General features: G+C 36.9%; 1 protein-coding gene across 1 annotated transcript in view; it reads right to left on the bottom strand.

The window, feature by feature from the left end:
* Window positions 1-14,966, bottom strand: part of LOC126213607 (ankyrin-3-like) — a 294,242-nt gene that overhangs the window by 141,148 nt on the left and 138,128 nt on the right. Inside the window, exons 12-15 of the mRNA XM_049941464.1 lie at window positions 12,513-12,653; window positions 9,973-10,128; window positions 9,789-9,887; window positions 3,315-3,512 (exon numbers count right to left, since the gene is read on the bottom strand). Coding sequence (XP_049797421.1) covers window positions 3,315-3,512; window positions 9,789-9,887; window positions 9,973-10,128; window positions 12,513-12,653 — 594 coding nt within the window. The remainder of the gene's footprint in view (window positions 1-3,314; window positions 3,513-9,788; window positions 9,888-9,972; window positions 10,129-12,512; window positions 12,654-14,966) is intronic.

Below are 14,966 nucleotides of genomic sequence, written 5' to 3'. Positions count from 1 at the left end.
CAAGTAGCAGATGAATGCATAGAGCAGCAGAAACACACAACAGAAAATTGCATTTACAATAGTCTTCACACACTAGTTTGTTTTCTAGGAACAGTACACACATTCTCATACACAACCACACAAATACCCAAACACACACTCCCATGGCTAGTATGATTGACCCTAGGAGTGTTTGTGTCTGGGTGACTGTGTGGTTGTGTGTGTGAGTGCAATTGGTAGATATATGCTAGTGGTAAAAAAGTAGTATGAATACTGTTTCCTGTTACACATTTCTGTGCTCCACGCATTGATCCACTATAGGCGAGTGGTTGCCTTTCCCTTATTTTACCTTTTGCTCCATCCAGCAATTTGTATCATTGTTATGATTGTTACGCAGTTCATATTGTCACAAAAAGTTATTCCTAGAAACCAGGTGTGAACTACTTTGATGAGATGTGTTGTGGACTGTTAAGGCAGCCAGTCCACAGTGAAGTAGCCGAAAGGGCACGCGTCAACTCACGCCGTCTGGCGTTAAGTCTGGAACAGGATTCGTAATGAATGTGATAAAGAAAAGAACGTAGCTACGTGTAGTCGCTAGCAACGTCGTCGTACAACTGGGGCGAGTGCTAGTACGTCTCTCGAGACCTGCCTTGTGGTGGTGCTCGGTCTGCGATCCTGACAGTGGCGACACGCGGGTCCGACATGTACTAATGGACCGCGGCCGATTTAAGCTACCACCTAGCAAGTGTGGTGTCTGGCGGTGACACCACAAGATGTTCTAACCTGTGTTCATCATTCTTCACTTCATACCTTGTTAGCTTCAACAACTCAGTTTGATCTTCACATGGAACACATTAATGCTCAAAATTTTTTCCTATATGGCAATCTCCATGAAGAAATTTACAATCATAAAGGTGAAGGACATGTGAAGAAGGGAGAGAAGAAGAAGGTTTGCAAACTAAATATGGCAGTTTATGGTCTGAAACAGGTTTCACATGTTCTGTATTAGAAGTTAGATGTAACATTACATAAAATGAACGAAAAAGTCATAATCTGATCCACATATTTATTGCATAATGAAGATGCAAAATATACTCTTTCTGGCCACTTATGTAGATGATTAGATCATCTTACTGAATAAGAACAAAAAGTGGATGAAAGGATTAAAGAACAAATTAAAGAAAATTTTAAGATGAGAGACATTGGTGAACTCATTTGGTGTGAGGCTAAAATGAGACAGAAAAATGCACATTTTTAATAACTGATCAAAGTAACTGTCCAGTGTACATACAAAATATGGTAAGGTCTATTACAGCCTTGTTGCACAACCACTCTAACCTGGTTTGAAGTTACAAAAATGGGGAAAAATTGACTAAGAACCCGTGCTACATCACATTTCTTACCAGCAAGCCGTTGGTTCACTCCTATATTAGGCTTAGGACACAAGACCAGAGATTGTACATTGTGTATGGGTTGTATGTCAATTATCAAAAAACCGTAGGGAAGCAGTCAAATGAATTATGAGATACTCAAATGGCAAAGTCAACATAGGACTAACTTTCTGAAAAGTGGAGTAACTGAAATTCAAGGCTTCTCCAACACTGATTATGTATCAGATCTCTATCAATAATGGTCTTTCATTTTTAAGTTAGCAGGGGCAACAATTTCGTGGAATTCAGAACAGCAATAAATGGCAGTGCTACCAACAACCACAGAAGCTGAAAACTTGGCCTATCAACTGCTGCTCAAGAAGTAATTTACCCTTCAAGGTTGCTCTGATTCGTAAGATAAACACCTTTAAAAACCAATAAGTGTGATCTGTGATTGCAGATGCAACTGCCTGCATCATGTTTGAATGATACAATTTGATTTGCAGTACTACTACATTTGTGAGCTGATTAATATGAGAAAGTTCAGCTGCAAGTGCATGACCACAGACAAGCAGGAAACTGATTTTTTTTTTGACAAAGACACTGCCAAAGACTAAACATCAATGGTACAGTCAAGCTGTGGTGCTTTCAGAGTTCATCAATTAATATCTCAGAACTTGTGGGATGATTGGGAACAACTGTGTTTTTTGTGCTGACATCTTGCAGTAGTTTGTTGCTTTTATCTTTAATTCTCTGGTGATTATCAGAGGATAAATTATTTGGTAATCTGTGTTCCTGGCAACATGGCATGTGTTTGTTTCGTGTTTTAATTAATTACTAAGTCAACTTTACATTCTCTTAATACAACTGATTATTGTCATTAACCAATTAAAAAAGTCTGAAATAGGTCATACAATTGTAATTTAGATTACTGAGAGACAGTGTTATCATAGAATAACAAGAAGAAAACCTTGTCATATGTTGCAATTTTCTATTGACAATTCCATAATGTTCAAACTTCTGCATCCAATCTATCATTCCTCTCACTGAATTAAGGAATTATGTGCCTTTGTTTGTGAAACTGCAACACCATGAAGTAATTATACAAGGCATAGTGGCTCAAAGTAATGAAATGTGGTTGAAAAATAAAGGAATGTTGCAAGCCTCAGATCAGTATTTAATTAAGATACATCATGTGGCATGACAAAACCCTTTACACATTGCATCAAATCAAATATGCTTAGAATATTCCCCAGAAATTAGTTCAATTTTCAGCTTCAAGATAAATGCCTTTGTTGGTACAAATGTCTGCTGAATGAGCAGGGCAGTGAAGAAGCAGTATATGTTGTGCAGAGAAGAAAGTCTTGAACAATCTTTGTAGAATGTGGATGAGCTCTATCTTGTAGAAATACAGCTCCAGAAATTGTTTGAAGAAAAGTTATCATTTCAAGCTCCACATTTTCTGTGGTGCAATGATCAAGGGGAAGACTACCCACAATATAGAGAAAATAGCATCATCTGTGATGTCCAATAGCCACCCAAACCATCACTTCGTGCATTCACCTTACACGACAACTGGTAAAGTACTCTGGGAGGACCCAAAGCATTCCTTCATCAATTCATCTTACGCAATGGCTGATAAAGTACTCTGGGAGATAGTGATCACTGACAGAAAACTTCACAAGTACTTGGCTATCAGTGCAGCGATAAATGGAGTCAGACACTTCAGAAATGACCTGTGATTGAGTAGATAAGAGTCTGTACTTATGATGTGATTGTAATCAAGGCATTTGTATGACGACCTACTTACCTACTCAAAACAATGTCAGTATCTTTGGACAATGTCAATACTTTTTGCATAGTTCAGAAAAACTAAATATTTAGATTAATACTTCAAAGACAATGAACAGAACAAGAATAGTTAAATTAGTCAAAACATTTAAAATCAGTAAAAAAGAGTATTACGTTTGTGAGAGCATTTGGCTTGGCTTTATTTTCCAGAAGTAATGTAATAACAAGCATGTGACCCTGCTGAGCAGCCTGGTGCAATGGAGTATATCCGACGGCTGTGCTCTTGTCCACATTTGCACCATGTTGCAATAGGAAACGGACCATGTTGAGTTGTCCAAAGTGTGATGCCACATGGAGAGGGGTATAGCCTGCCTGCAAATCAATATAGAAACAAACTCACTCAAACAAAAACAGCAACAACACACAACAGCAAACCAACAACAACAACAACAACAATAATAATAATAATAATAATAATAATAATAGTGATCATCCTCAAATTATATATAGATGATATTCATGTTTGGACCCTCCTGGACCATACGATGCACAATTTTCAAGCTTTTGTTTTAGCTTTTACCTGTGCTCATATCACTTCAACTCTCATTGAATGGGCTCTTTCTCACTTGTACAACACTTGTAATCCACCTTACCATGCATAGCAGAGGGTACCCCATACCATTACTAGTGATTTCCTTTCCTGATCCACTCACAAATAGAACAAGGGAAAAATGACTGTCTAAATGCCTCCATATGAGTGTTAATTTATTGTATCTTATTTTCATGGTCCTTATACCCAACATATGTTGGAGGCAACAGAATTGTTCTGCAGTTAGCTACAGATTCTGGTTCTCTAAATTTTCTCAATAGCATTCCTTGAAAAGAACATTGCCTTCACTCCAGGATTCCCATTTGAGTTCCCAAAGCATCTCTGTAACACTTGCGTGTTGTTCGAACATACCAGTAACAAACCCAGAAGCCCGCTTCTGAATTGCTTTGATATGTTCCTTTAATCCGGCTCGGTATGGATCCCAAACACTTGAGCAGTACTCAAGACCAGGTTGCACTAGTGTCCTATATGCAGTCTCCTTTACAGATGACCCACACATTCCCAGAATTCTCCCAATAAACTGAAGTCGACCGTTTGCCTTTCCTATCACAATACTCACATGCTCAACCAATTTAATATTGCTTTGCAAGATCATGCCCTGATATTTAAACAACATGACTGTGTCAAATAGGACACTACTAAAACTGTATCCACTCGAATTTGTTTTTCCTACTCATCTGGATTAATTTATATTTTTCTACACTTGGAGACAGTTGTTATTCATCACATCAACTAGAAATTTTGTCTGTGTCATCTTGTTTCCTCCCACAGTCACTCAACTTTGGACACCTTGCCATACACCACAGTGTGATCAGCAAACTGCAGATTGCTGCCCACCCTGGCTGCCAAATCATTTACACATGTAGAGACTAGCAGCAGTCCAACACACGTCCCTTAGGCACTCTTGATGAAAACCTTATCTCTGAGGAACACTTGCTGTTGAAGACAATATACTGGGCTCCATAACTTAAGAAGTCTTCGAGCCACTCACATATCTGAGAACCTATTACACATGCTCATAGTTTCTTTAATAGATTTAATGGGGCACTGCATCAAACACTTTCTAGAAATCTAGAAATATGGGATCTGCCTGTTGCCCTTCATCCATAGTTCACAGTACATCATGCGAGAAAAGGCCAAAGTGAGTATTGCACAAGCAATGCTTTCTAAAACCACGCTCATCATGGACATAAGCTTCTCAGTCTCAAGAAAATTTATTATATTCGAACTGAGAATATGTCCAATGATTCTGCAGCAAACCAATGTTAGGGATATTGATCTGTAATGTTGCCGATCTATTCTTTTGTCCTTCTTATACACGTCATCTCCAGTTTTTTCCAGTCGCCTGGGACTTCATGCTGGGTGAGAGATTTGCGATAAATGCAAGCTAAGTAAGGGGCCAATGCCATAGAGTGCTCTTTGAAAAACCGAACTGCGATTACATCCGGACCTGGTGACTTATTTGTTTTCAACTCCTTCAGTTGTTTCTCTATGCCTGGGGTGCTCATTACTACGTCATTCGTACAGGAGTCTGTTCGATGGTCAAACCATAGTATGTTTGTACAATTCTCCTGCATGAACGATTTATTGAACATGAAATTTAAAACTTTGGCATTTGTTTTGCTATCTTCAACTGCCACACCAGACTGGCCAACAAGTGACTGGGTGGAGGCCTTAGACCCACTTAGCAATTTTACACAAGACCAGAATTTCCTCAGGTTCTCTGTCAGATCTTCTGCTAATTTATGACAGCAGTAACAGTTGTATGCTTCAGGCATAGGTCTTTTCACAGTCGCACAAATCTCTACCAACCTTTGCTTGTCATCATTTATGCATTCCCTTTTGAACCAAGAGTGCAACAGTCTCTGCTTCCACAACATTTTCCGAACCTCATTATTAGACCATGATGGTTCTTTTACTCCTTAATCCACTTACTAGACACATAATTCTCCAGATCCTAATTTACAATCTATTTAAACTTCATCCATAATTCCTCTGCATCCATCTTACTGGAACTAAGAGATGTCAAATCACTGTCTTAAGTAAGATGCTGACAACTGCTTCTTTCTCTTTCTAGTAGCAACATTCTCTTAGCCTTCTTAACTGATTTATTAGCTTTCATAACTATTGTTGTTATAATGACATCATGATCACTAATCCCCATTTCAATACAGATGTTGTCGATAAGGTGTGGCCCATTTGTAGCTAGAAGGTCTAAGATATCCCGACTGCATGTGGGATGCTGAACTAGCTGCCCAAGACAGTTTTCAGAAAATGTATCCAAAAGTACTTTGTATATCTGTGTCTGAGCCCGCTGCAATGAATCTCTAGACATCCAGTCTATATTCGTTAGGTTAAGAGTTGCCTCCACCTAGTAATGCATGATCTGGGTATGTACGCACTGCTGATCATAGACATTCTTTGAATGACTCTAGAACTTATAATGCTACAGCCTCTCCCACGATTATTATGAAGTGTCTCATACTACTTTTTTTTTTATATGCATCCGTGTATGTATTGTACGATTCATTGTTCCCTAAGGCCTTTTATGTGTATCATTCAGTTCAATTTGCCAAAAAACCTATTATTCTCTGTAAATATATATAGAATATTCTGGAATGATGTACATTATCATGATTGTCAATAGATTGATCTCCTTAACAAAATTATGTACATATGCCAGATTATATATCAAATCGAAAAATTGAAGTAATAAATGTTTAGCAACAAATATTAAGAGTCTGTGGAAATGTTGGCATAAATAACTAATGCCTCTAATTAGCATAATTGCAACTGGCACATTAGTTAACACAAAAAACATCATTCCAACTAAAATGAAAATAACAATTATCATTCAGCGATGCAAATTAATTCGTTATTCATTTTTACATAATTCATTGTAATTAATGGTGCTTGTAAATTACGTAGGTTAGTTACACTACCCAAATTTACAAAGCTCCGGCACATAAGACAACAAGTGTGAATTTAATTTATGTAATCTGGTGAAGCACGATGTATATACTTTGAACTAATGTTAGCAACAAAATTCGTACAATCACTAATTACTAAATTAAAGTAAAATCAAAATAATTGTTGAAATCACACTATAAATCAATTTTCACACAAAAGAGCAAAGATAATAATAATAAATAATATGTTATTCTAAATTATATTTTATACTCTGTACAAATTTAACAGCAGTTAGTTTAGATGAAATTGTTTTTAATTGTAAGTTACTTTTGTAATAAATTAACAATGTAGCAATGGTTAAAAATTGTATTTAAAGTGACGCAGTGAGGCTGCAGGGAAGTCAGTCAAAGAGGTCAGTCAGTCAGTGTTTTGTTTACCTCAGGAGTCTGTGCAGTTCGGCTGTCAACTAATGCCAATAAAAACTGTCACAGCAGAATCAGGTGATTAATAAAAACATTCAACAATTAACTTGGTTTCACCTAGACCTGTTATATATGTCCAGATAACTTCATTGCATGTTTCATAGAATTCCACAACCCATCTAATTAACCTGGTTGGTCTCTTTCTTTTAATACACACAACAATTTTAAAATGTGTGTTCACATAACTGAATACATGTTAGTATAATTTTAAATTTGTCTATTTCCTCCTAGCTGTATGTTCCTTCTTCAGCATAATTTGGACCTAAAATTTTCCTGATAACTTTTCATTATATCTTTCAGATTACTTCAGTCTCCCGCTTTCTATTAAAAATGAGTGTTTCAGCCCCGTAAGAATACACTGGTGTGTTCTAGTATCTCTGATGTATTTTGAGATAAATTTTTGTTACAGACGTCTTTTGTAAGCGTGAAAGTTTTCTGTTTTGAGATAATGAATTTCATAATCAATTTTTTTCAAGCCAGTTTCCTGAACTTTTTTACCTAAATACTGGACTTGGGAAAACTCTCTCGATTTTTCAGTTTTTAGTTTTTTAGAATTTTCAGTTCCAGGTAGCTGCTAGATCTTTACAGACCTCCTCCACCCCCACCGCCCCCACCCCCCCAAATCATACTTAGAGCCTTACTCTTTCCGCTGTTTCTTTAAGAATTTAAATTTGTTTTTTGTTTTGCACTGTTTCAATATCCTGAGACAGAATCATCAAATCATCTACAAAAAACTAAGCAGTCTATCCTAGCATCATTTCTTCTTAATTTGATTGGTTCATTAATTTTAAGCTTCGGTTTCACCTGGGTTAGGTAATGTTTGCATATTTGTATAGTTAAAACCTCGTGAAGATGTGATGATGATATGAGATTGTGTATATGATCAATTTGAAATTCATCAACATTTTTGCATAACTACAATGGTTTTACTTTTTATGGGTTTTCTTGAAATGGTTTGACATAATCTTGACATTGAAATTTCTACACAGTGCTGCAAGTCTCTAACCATTCTGACTAGTTCATTTGTGCACAGGGAAGTCATTAACTGTTTTCATGGATTTTCTCCCTTTCCCTAACAGTGCACTATAATTGCCTATTAGAATTTTGATATGATTTTGTGAAATTTTAGAGGTGTTTTCTACCACCTCCCATGCCTTATTTATTTTTTCTGGGTTCTTTTCTTGGTTGATCAGCATATGTGCATTAATTACTGTGTACATTTTATCAGCATATTTCAAGGAAATTGTCACTAATCCATTGTTCACAAATTTTAATTCCATTATGGATCTCAGAATGTCTAGTGAAACTGTGAATACAACTACATGTGTATTTTTAAAGATTATTTTGTCTGTTTTAATTTTGAACAGTCTGGAATTTCCAAAATCCATGGCGTTCTCAAGTGGCAGCTTTGTGTTTTGCATGGCTAAAATTTTAATTGTTTGTTCTTTAAGCTTTTTCTTCATTTGTAGAGCATTCCTGGCTTCAGGAGTGAAATGCTGAGTGTGCCAAACATAGTTTTGATTTTGGGCTTGAGTTGGCCAAAGGACTCCGATTTTCACTGGTTTGGGACATAACGTCTCAGCGTAGTCTCCCCAGAATCTGACAGACTGGTTGTGCCATGACAGTAGAAGATTTGTTATCTCCTGGGGTAATTATGTGGTTATCAAACCACTCTACTATTGTAGCTGGAATTATAAGGTTGAGTTTATAAACAAAATTCAGTGGTTAACACTGGAGGGGCTAATTTCACAATTTTAAGTATCGGTTGCAGCTGATGAATAGAAGTTGATCATATTGCTGTTTGATCCAAGTCAGATGCAAAGTGGCTTTTGTTACATCCCAATGCCTCTTCCACTAGTTCTTTTGTACCGAGAGCCATTCTGTCCACCTTCGCTCCCATTGAAGTCTTCACTGTAACCTCAACAAGGGGTCTTCACAGTGTTCTAACTTGTACCCCCTTTTTTTAATTTTTTTTTTAAATCTGCTGTTAATCACCAACTGAAGTTAGCATTACATATCAGAAAGCTATACAAGCAAACTTAAGTGAAAACAATAGCAGTGTTGAACCTATATAAAAGCCAAATCCAAAGAAACAACTTCAAAATATAACAATATTTATCAACATTTCAAGGAAGCAAAGTAATGGAATCAAGCTCTGAAAGTTAAGTGTCCCTTATGTGGTGCTGTCTCTCTTTCTGCTTGTTGTACAAAGAACTGAAGTTTCTGAAGGCAAGTACTGCCCACAGCATTTTTCATTGCATAACTTTAATATTTCTGTATTTCGTTTGCCTTCATTAATATCATTATATTACTTTGGCACAAAAAGGACTGTACTGAACTGAAAGATGGACAGAGACAATTAAGGAAAAGAAACAGTTGAAGGCACTTAAAAATGTTAAATACAATACAATACCAGTATTAACTTTCATTTGAGCTTTGTGTCACAAGAGCTTTTTTTTATTCTGACAGTAGATGCCCAGAAACTATCATCTGTCATGAAGTCAACTGTTTTCACACTACTCGTGGTGTGGTACAATAAAAAATAGCATGAAGCTTTTGCGCGTTTTAATGCATAAATACTACATATGTGTGACACAAATTTGACTTTTGAGGGAGTTAATAATTATCATTCATATCACCACTCACCTTTGTTGTAGAATCCACCTCAGCACCATTCTTCACCAATATAGCTGCAACATTGACTTTATCTTCTTGGGCACATAAATGGAGGGGAGTGAGACCATTCTGATAACAAAAAGAAGAGTGACAAAATGTGTTTGCACATCATCAGTAATGTTAACATAATAGCTACACTAATTGTGACTGGTACCTTGGCTTTGTGGTTAGGATCAGCCTGATGTTCAATCAACAGTGATGCCATATCAGTGTGGCCTTCCTGTGATGCCAAATGAAGGGGTGTGAAACCAGCCTTTGACTCAGCATTTGCCTTGGCACCATACTCTAAGAGAGTGGTCGCAATATCCATCTGAAAATTATTAAAAGTTGCAGATACACTTCCCAACGAAAGCACAGTAGTAACAAATAGTGAGGATGAATTTATAATACAAGATTTTGAAAACTCATTATTGGTTCTTTTACATAACATAAAGTGTAGTGCAACAACAGATTTTTTTATATATTAACTGAGTTTGTGTTCCCTGGAACCCTAAATTCAGTGCAACAAATCCACTATAGCATCTAAATAGATTCTTCTACACTGTGAGACAGATAAAACAGCAACAAGAGTGTAAGCTTTGCACATACCTTCATTAAAAATTGTCTGCTTCAAGCTTGATTCAATACAGGCCTATAGGTGGTGACACTATTACACTGGATTCAGATAATGTCACATATACCTACTATATACATGCATAACTCTAGTTCTCTTGTTAGATATAAAAATTGTTTGTAAACACTAATTCAACACAGAAGAAATAAAGTATTGCTCTGATCTTTCTCAAATGTTGCAATGTATAGAACAGTCTCAACAAAAACAATTTTAATGATCCAAAATGACGATGATAGGAAGGTTCTTTCAGCTGTATAAACATGCTAAACAGTGAGGAAGCCCAAGGAGATGTGAAAAGAGAATAAGCAAGGCATTAATTTAGCAGCAATCTCATTGAAATACAGGTATAAAGAAAGAACCCAACACTTGGTAAGTTAAAATATGCAAACTTTATCTCTTTGATTAACCAGTTTTAATCTGATTAATTGACTGTTTTATTGATTAACTGGCTGTTTAATTAATACACTCAATATTACTGCCTGAATATGGTCCTACTGAAGTGATTTTTCATGCTTTATTGCCAACTGTGGACAGAATGTCATATATGTAACTTCACTGTGTGCATGACTATGATGATAGACTGTGCAGTACAATGTCTCATTGCTTTTGTTCTGAAAGTTGATGTAAATTTAAGGAAGAGAGAGAAAGAGTAATCCAGTGCCAGCACACAGTCTAATCAAATATCATTTAACACCAGTGAGGCTGGTGAGGTTAATGCCCCATTCAGATGAATGACTCATCAATGGTGGTGCCACAAGTTCTCAACTCCATAAACAGATTTGGAATTTAACTAATGACATTGGTCCACATTTCAGTGATCAATAACTGTATCCTACTACATCTCCTTTGCAAGCACATACTTGACTTAAACACATCTTCCACAACCAAGAACCAACAATCTGAACACCACAGTATTAACACATACTACAATTATGATTATGGATGCAAGTGCATTTTGTAGCTAGTCTCAGCACACTTCTGAAAGCGTCATTTTCAAATTATCATCATAAAATGTAATACCAAATAATTAATAATGTCATTGTAAACAAAATGAATAAGTGGCCATGTATCATATTATAGTTTCACTGATCACTCATTACCTTATTCATAAGGCGAATGATGACATGCATTCATGCAACAGACTAATAATTAGAATTGTCATTTTCCACAAAACTAAACAGCCTCATCAATGCCCTGACTTTGAACATAAATTTTATAAAAGAATGAAATACCTGAGAATGTAAAAATTTAGATCCAACTGAATGAAAGATGTGCAGTATTACAGTCTAATAAACACTCACAGATATTTTGTGTATACCACCAAAGTATAAATGTAAACTGCATAAGAATTGCTTAGTGGAACCAAAAGTAGGTGAGGTGAATGGCCACATTTTTTGCTACACTGACCTCTTCAATCGGGGAATATTTACTCTGATTTAATCAGTTTCCAATCCAGACTGGTTTTGAAATACACTACTATAATAAATAATGGGGCAATTATAATCAAACAGTAAATCAGGGCCTGCACATAAATGTCAGTTTCACTTCTCTATTATTCAACAAAAAATTGGGAAAATGTTCAATTAATTTACATCAAACTCAAAGTAAAATAATGGAGAAATATAAAAAAACATTACTCTTAAATGAAAGATACATACTTCAAATTGCAATATGAAGTCATGAGAAGTATCTGACTTTTTCCCTAACAATGCAGACCCTTAACAAATGTAGAAAAACATAGTTGGTAAAGTGATTCCCTTACAAAGCAACTTGTCCATATGATTATGGATGCAAGTGCATTTTGTAGCTAGTCTCAGCACACTTCTGAAAGCGTCATTTTCAAATTATCATCATAAAATGTAATACCAAATAATTAATAATGTGCACTATTAACAGGTGCTCGATTGTGTTGAAAGATGCAATCACCGTCCCCGAATTGCTCTTCAACAGTGTGAAGCAAGAAGGTGCTCAAAACATCAATGTAGGCCTGTGCTGTGATAGTGCCATTCAAACACTAACTATACTCTAACAATGCTACCATAGTGAATAATAATTTATATCTGCCTACAGTAGCATATTACCTGGTTTTTTCTCGCAGCTATGTGAAGTGGAGTATGTCCATTTTTGGCAGTTGCATGAGGAGAAGCACCCTTGTCTAAAAGTAGTAGTGCCACATTCTGATGATCATAGTGGCTTGCGACATGTAGAGGAGTAACACCATTCTGCAAAACACATTAATTCTTTTATACATAGGGAATATATCATTTATGATGCAAGCTAACTGACATTCTAAGCAAAGCCATCTCATAGAGGACAAAGGGGACGAGACTGGAGTATATGCAGAGATATGTTTCAGTTGTATCCTTGGGTAACACTTTAAAAAGACTTTTAACAATTGATATTAGTTTGAAGCATAGAGAGGACAGTATTAAAAATTGCTTATGTGCCCAAATTTGAAAAGTTGGCAACAAACTGCCTGTGGCCATGTTACAATATGTGAAACTACCCAGTAAGTATACAATATATCACTCTAAGCTGGTGTTTGGCTGTTTGATCAAGTGTAAATCTTTTCTCACTGCCAACACATTTGCCTCTATAGATTTTACACAGTTAAAGTAAGTTTACCCTCATTATAACATTCTTTCATTTCTTCCACACTAAATTGTCCTAAATGCCACAATTAGTAATCTACGCTATGTGATCAAAAGTATCCAGACACCTGGCTGAAAATGACTTACAAGCTCATGGCGCCCTCCACCGGTAATGCTGGAATTCAATATGGTGTTGGCCCACACTTAGCCTTGATGACAACTTCCACTCTTGCAGGAATACATTCAATCAGGTGCTGGAACGTTTCTTTGGGAATGGCAGCCCATTCTTCATGGAGTGCTGCACTGAGGAGAGGTATCAAAGTCAGTCGGTGCACTATGAACAAGTGCTCGATTGTGTTGAAAGATGCAATCACCGTCCCCGAATTGCTCTTCAACAGTGTGAAGCAAGAAGGTGCTCAAAACATCAATGTAGGCCTGTGCTGTGATAGTGCCATTCAAAACAACAAGGGGTGCAAGCCCCTTCCATGAAGAACACGACCACACCATAACACAACCATCTCCGAATTTTACTGTTGGCATTACATACGCTGACAGGTGACGTTCATCGGGCATTCAACATACCCACACCCTGCCATCGGACTGCCACATTATGTACTGATTCGTTGCTCCACACAACATTTTTCCACTGTTCACTCGTCCAATGTTTACACTCCTTACACCAAGTGAGGCATCATTTGGCATTTACCAGCATGATGTGTGGCTTATGAGCAGCCACTCAACCACGAAATCCAAGTTTTCTCACCTCCTGCCTACCTGTCATAGTACTTGCAGTGGATCCTGATGTAGTTTGGAATTCCTGTGTGATGGTCTTGACAGATGTCTGCCTATTACACATTATGACCCTCTTCAACTGTCGGCGGTCTCTGTCAGTCAACAGATGAGGTCGGCCTGTACACTTTTGTGCTGTACGTGTCCCTTCACGTTTCCACTTCACTATCACATTGGAAACAGTGGACCTAGGGATCTTTAGGAGTGTGGAAATCACACATACAGACATATGAGACAAGTGACACCCATTCACCTGACCACATTAGAAGCCTGTGAGTTCCGCGGAGCACCCCATTCTGCTCTCTCATGATGTCTGATGACTACTGAGGTTGCTGATATGGAGTATCTGGCAATAGGTTGCTGCACAATGCACCTAATATGAAAAACATATTTTTTTCTTTGGGGGGGAGGGGGGGGGGTTCAGATTCTTTTGATCACTTAGTGTAGATCACTACAGTTATTACATATCCTATTTTAAACAAGTTCAATTAGAAACTAAATAATATGATGCCATCACAGGGCACACGAGGTACTACATTACACTACTCACTGAGTAATGACTAAACATATATTTCTTGTGACTAACTTACTGCTGCAAATATAGTCTCTGTATGTGAATTTGATATGTCTCTTAAATACTGATGTCAGTATAGTAACCTATAACCAATGGATAGCTCAGTGATACAGTATACATCTACACCCATACTCTGCAAAAAACTATGCAGTGCATGATAAAGGGTATTTCCCATTCTATTAATGTTCCTTCTCAAGCCGTTCTCACATGGAGCATGGGAAGAATGGTTACTTAAATGTGTCTCATGCTGTAATTAGTTTATTCTTGTCATTGCAGTCCCAATGTGAGCTGTATATCAGTGTTGCAGTATATTCCTACAACCCTCACTTAATACTCTTTCTTGATGCTTTGTAAGTAAGCTCTTGCAAAATAAGTGATATCTACCTTCATGCATCTGCCAATCCAAGTTCTCAGCATCTCATGAAGATCACCCTAGGATCAAACAAATTTGTGACCGTTCATACTGCGTGCATTTGTATACATTCAATACCACTTTTTAGTCCCACACATTTGGGCAAATTTCTAGGATGGATTGCAAGAGTCTTTTGGAAGCAATCTCCTTGGTAGACTCTTTGCATTTC

The sequence above is a fragment of the Schistocerca nitens genome, chromosome 1, assembly GCF_023898315.1.
Source record: "Schistocerca nitens isolate TAMUIC-IGC-003100 chromosome 1, iqSchNite1.1, whole genome shotgun sequence".
NCBI lineage: Eukaryota > Metazoa > Arthropoda > Insecta > Orthoptera > Acrididae > Schistocerca > Schistocerca nitens.
Note: the sequence above shows the minus strand (reverse complement) of the source record. Positions and strands in the feature narration are given on the sequence as shown.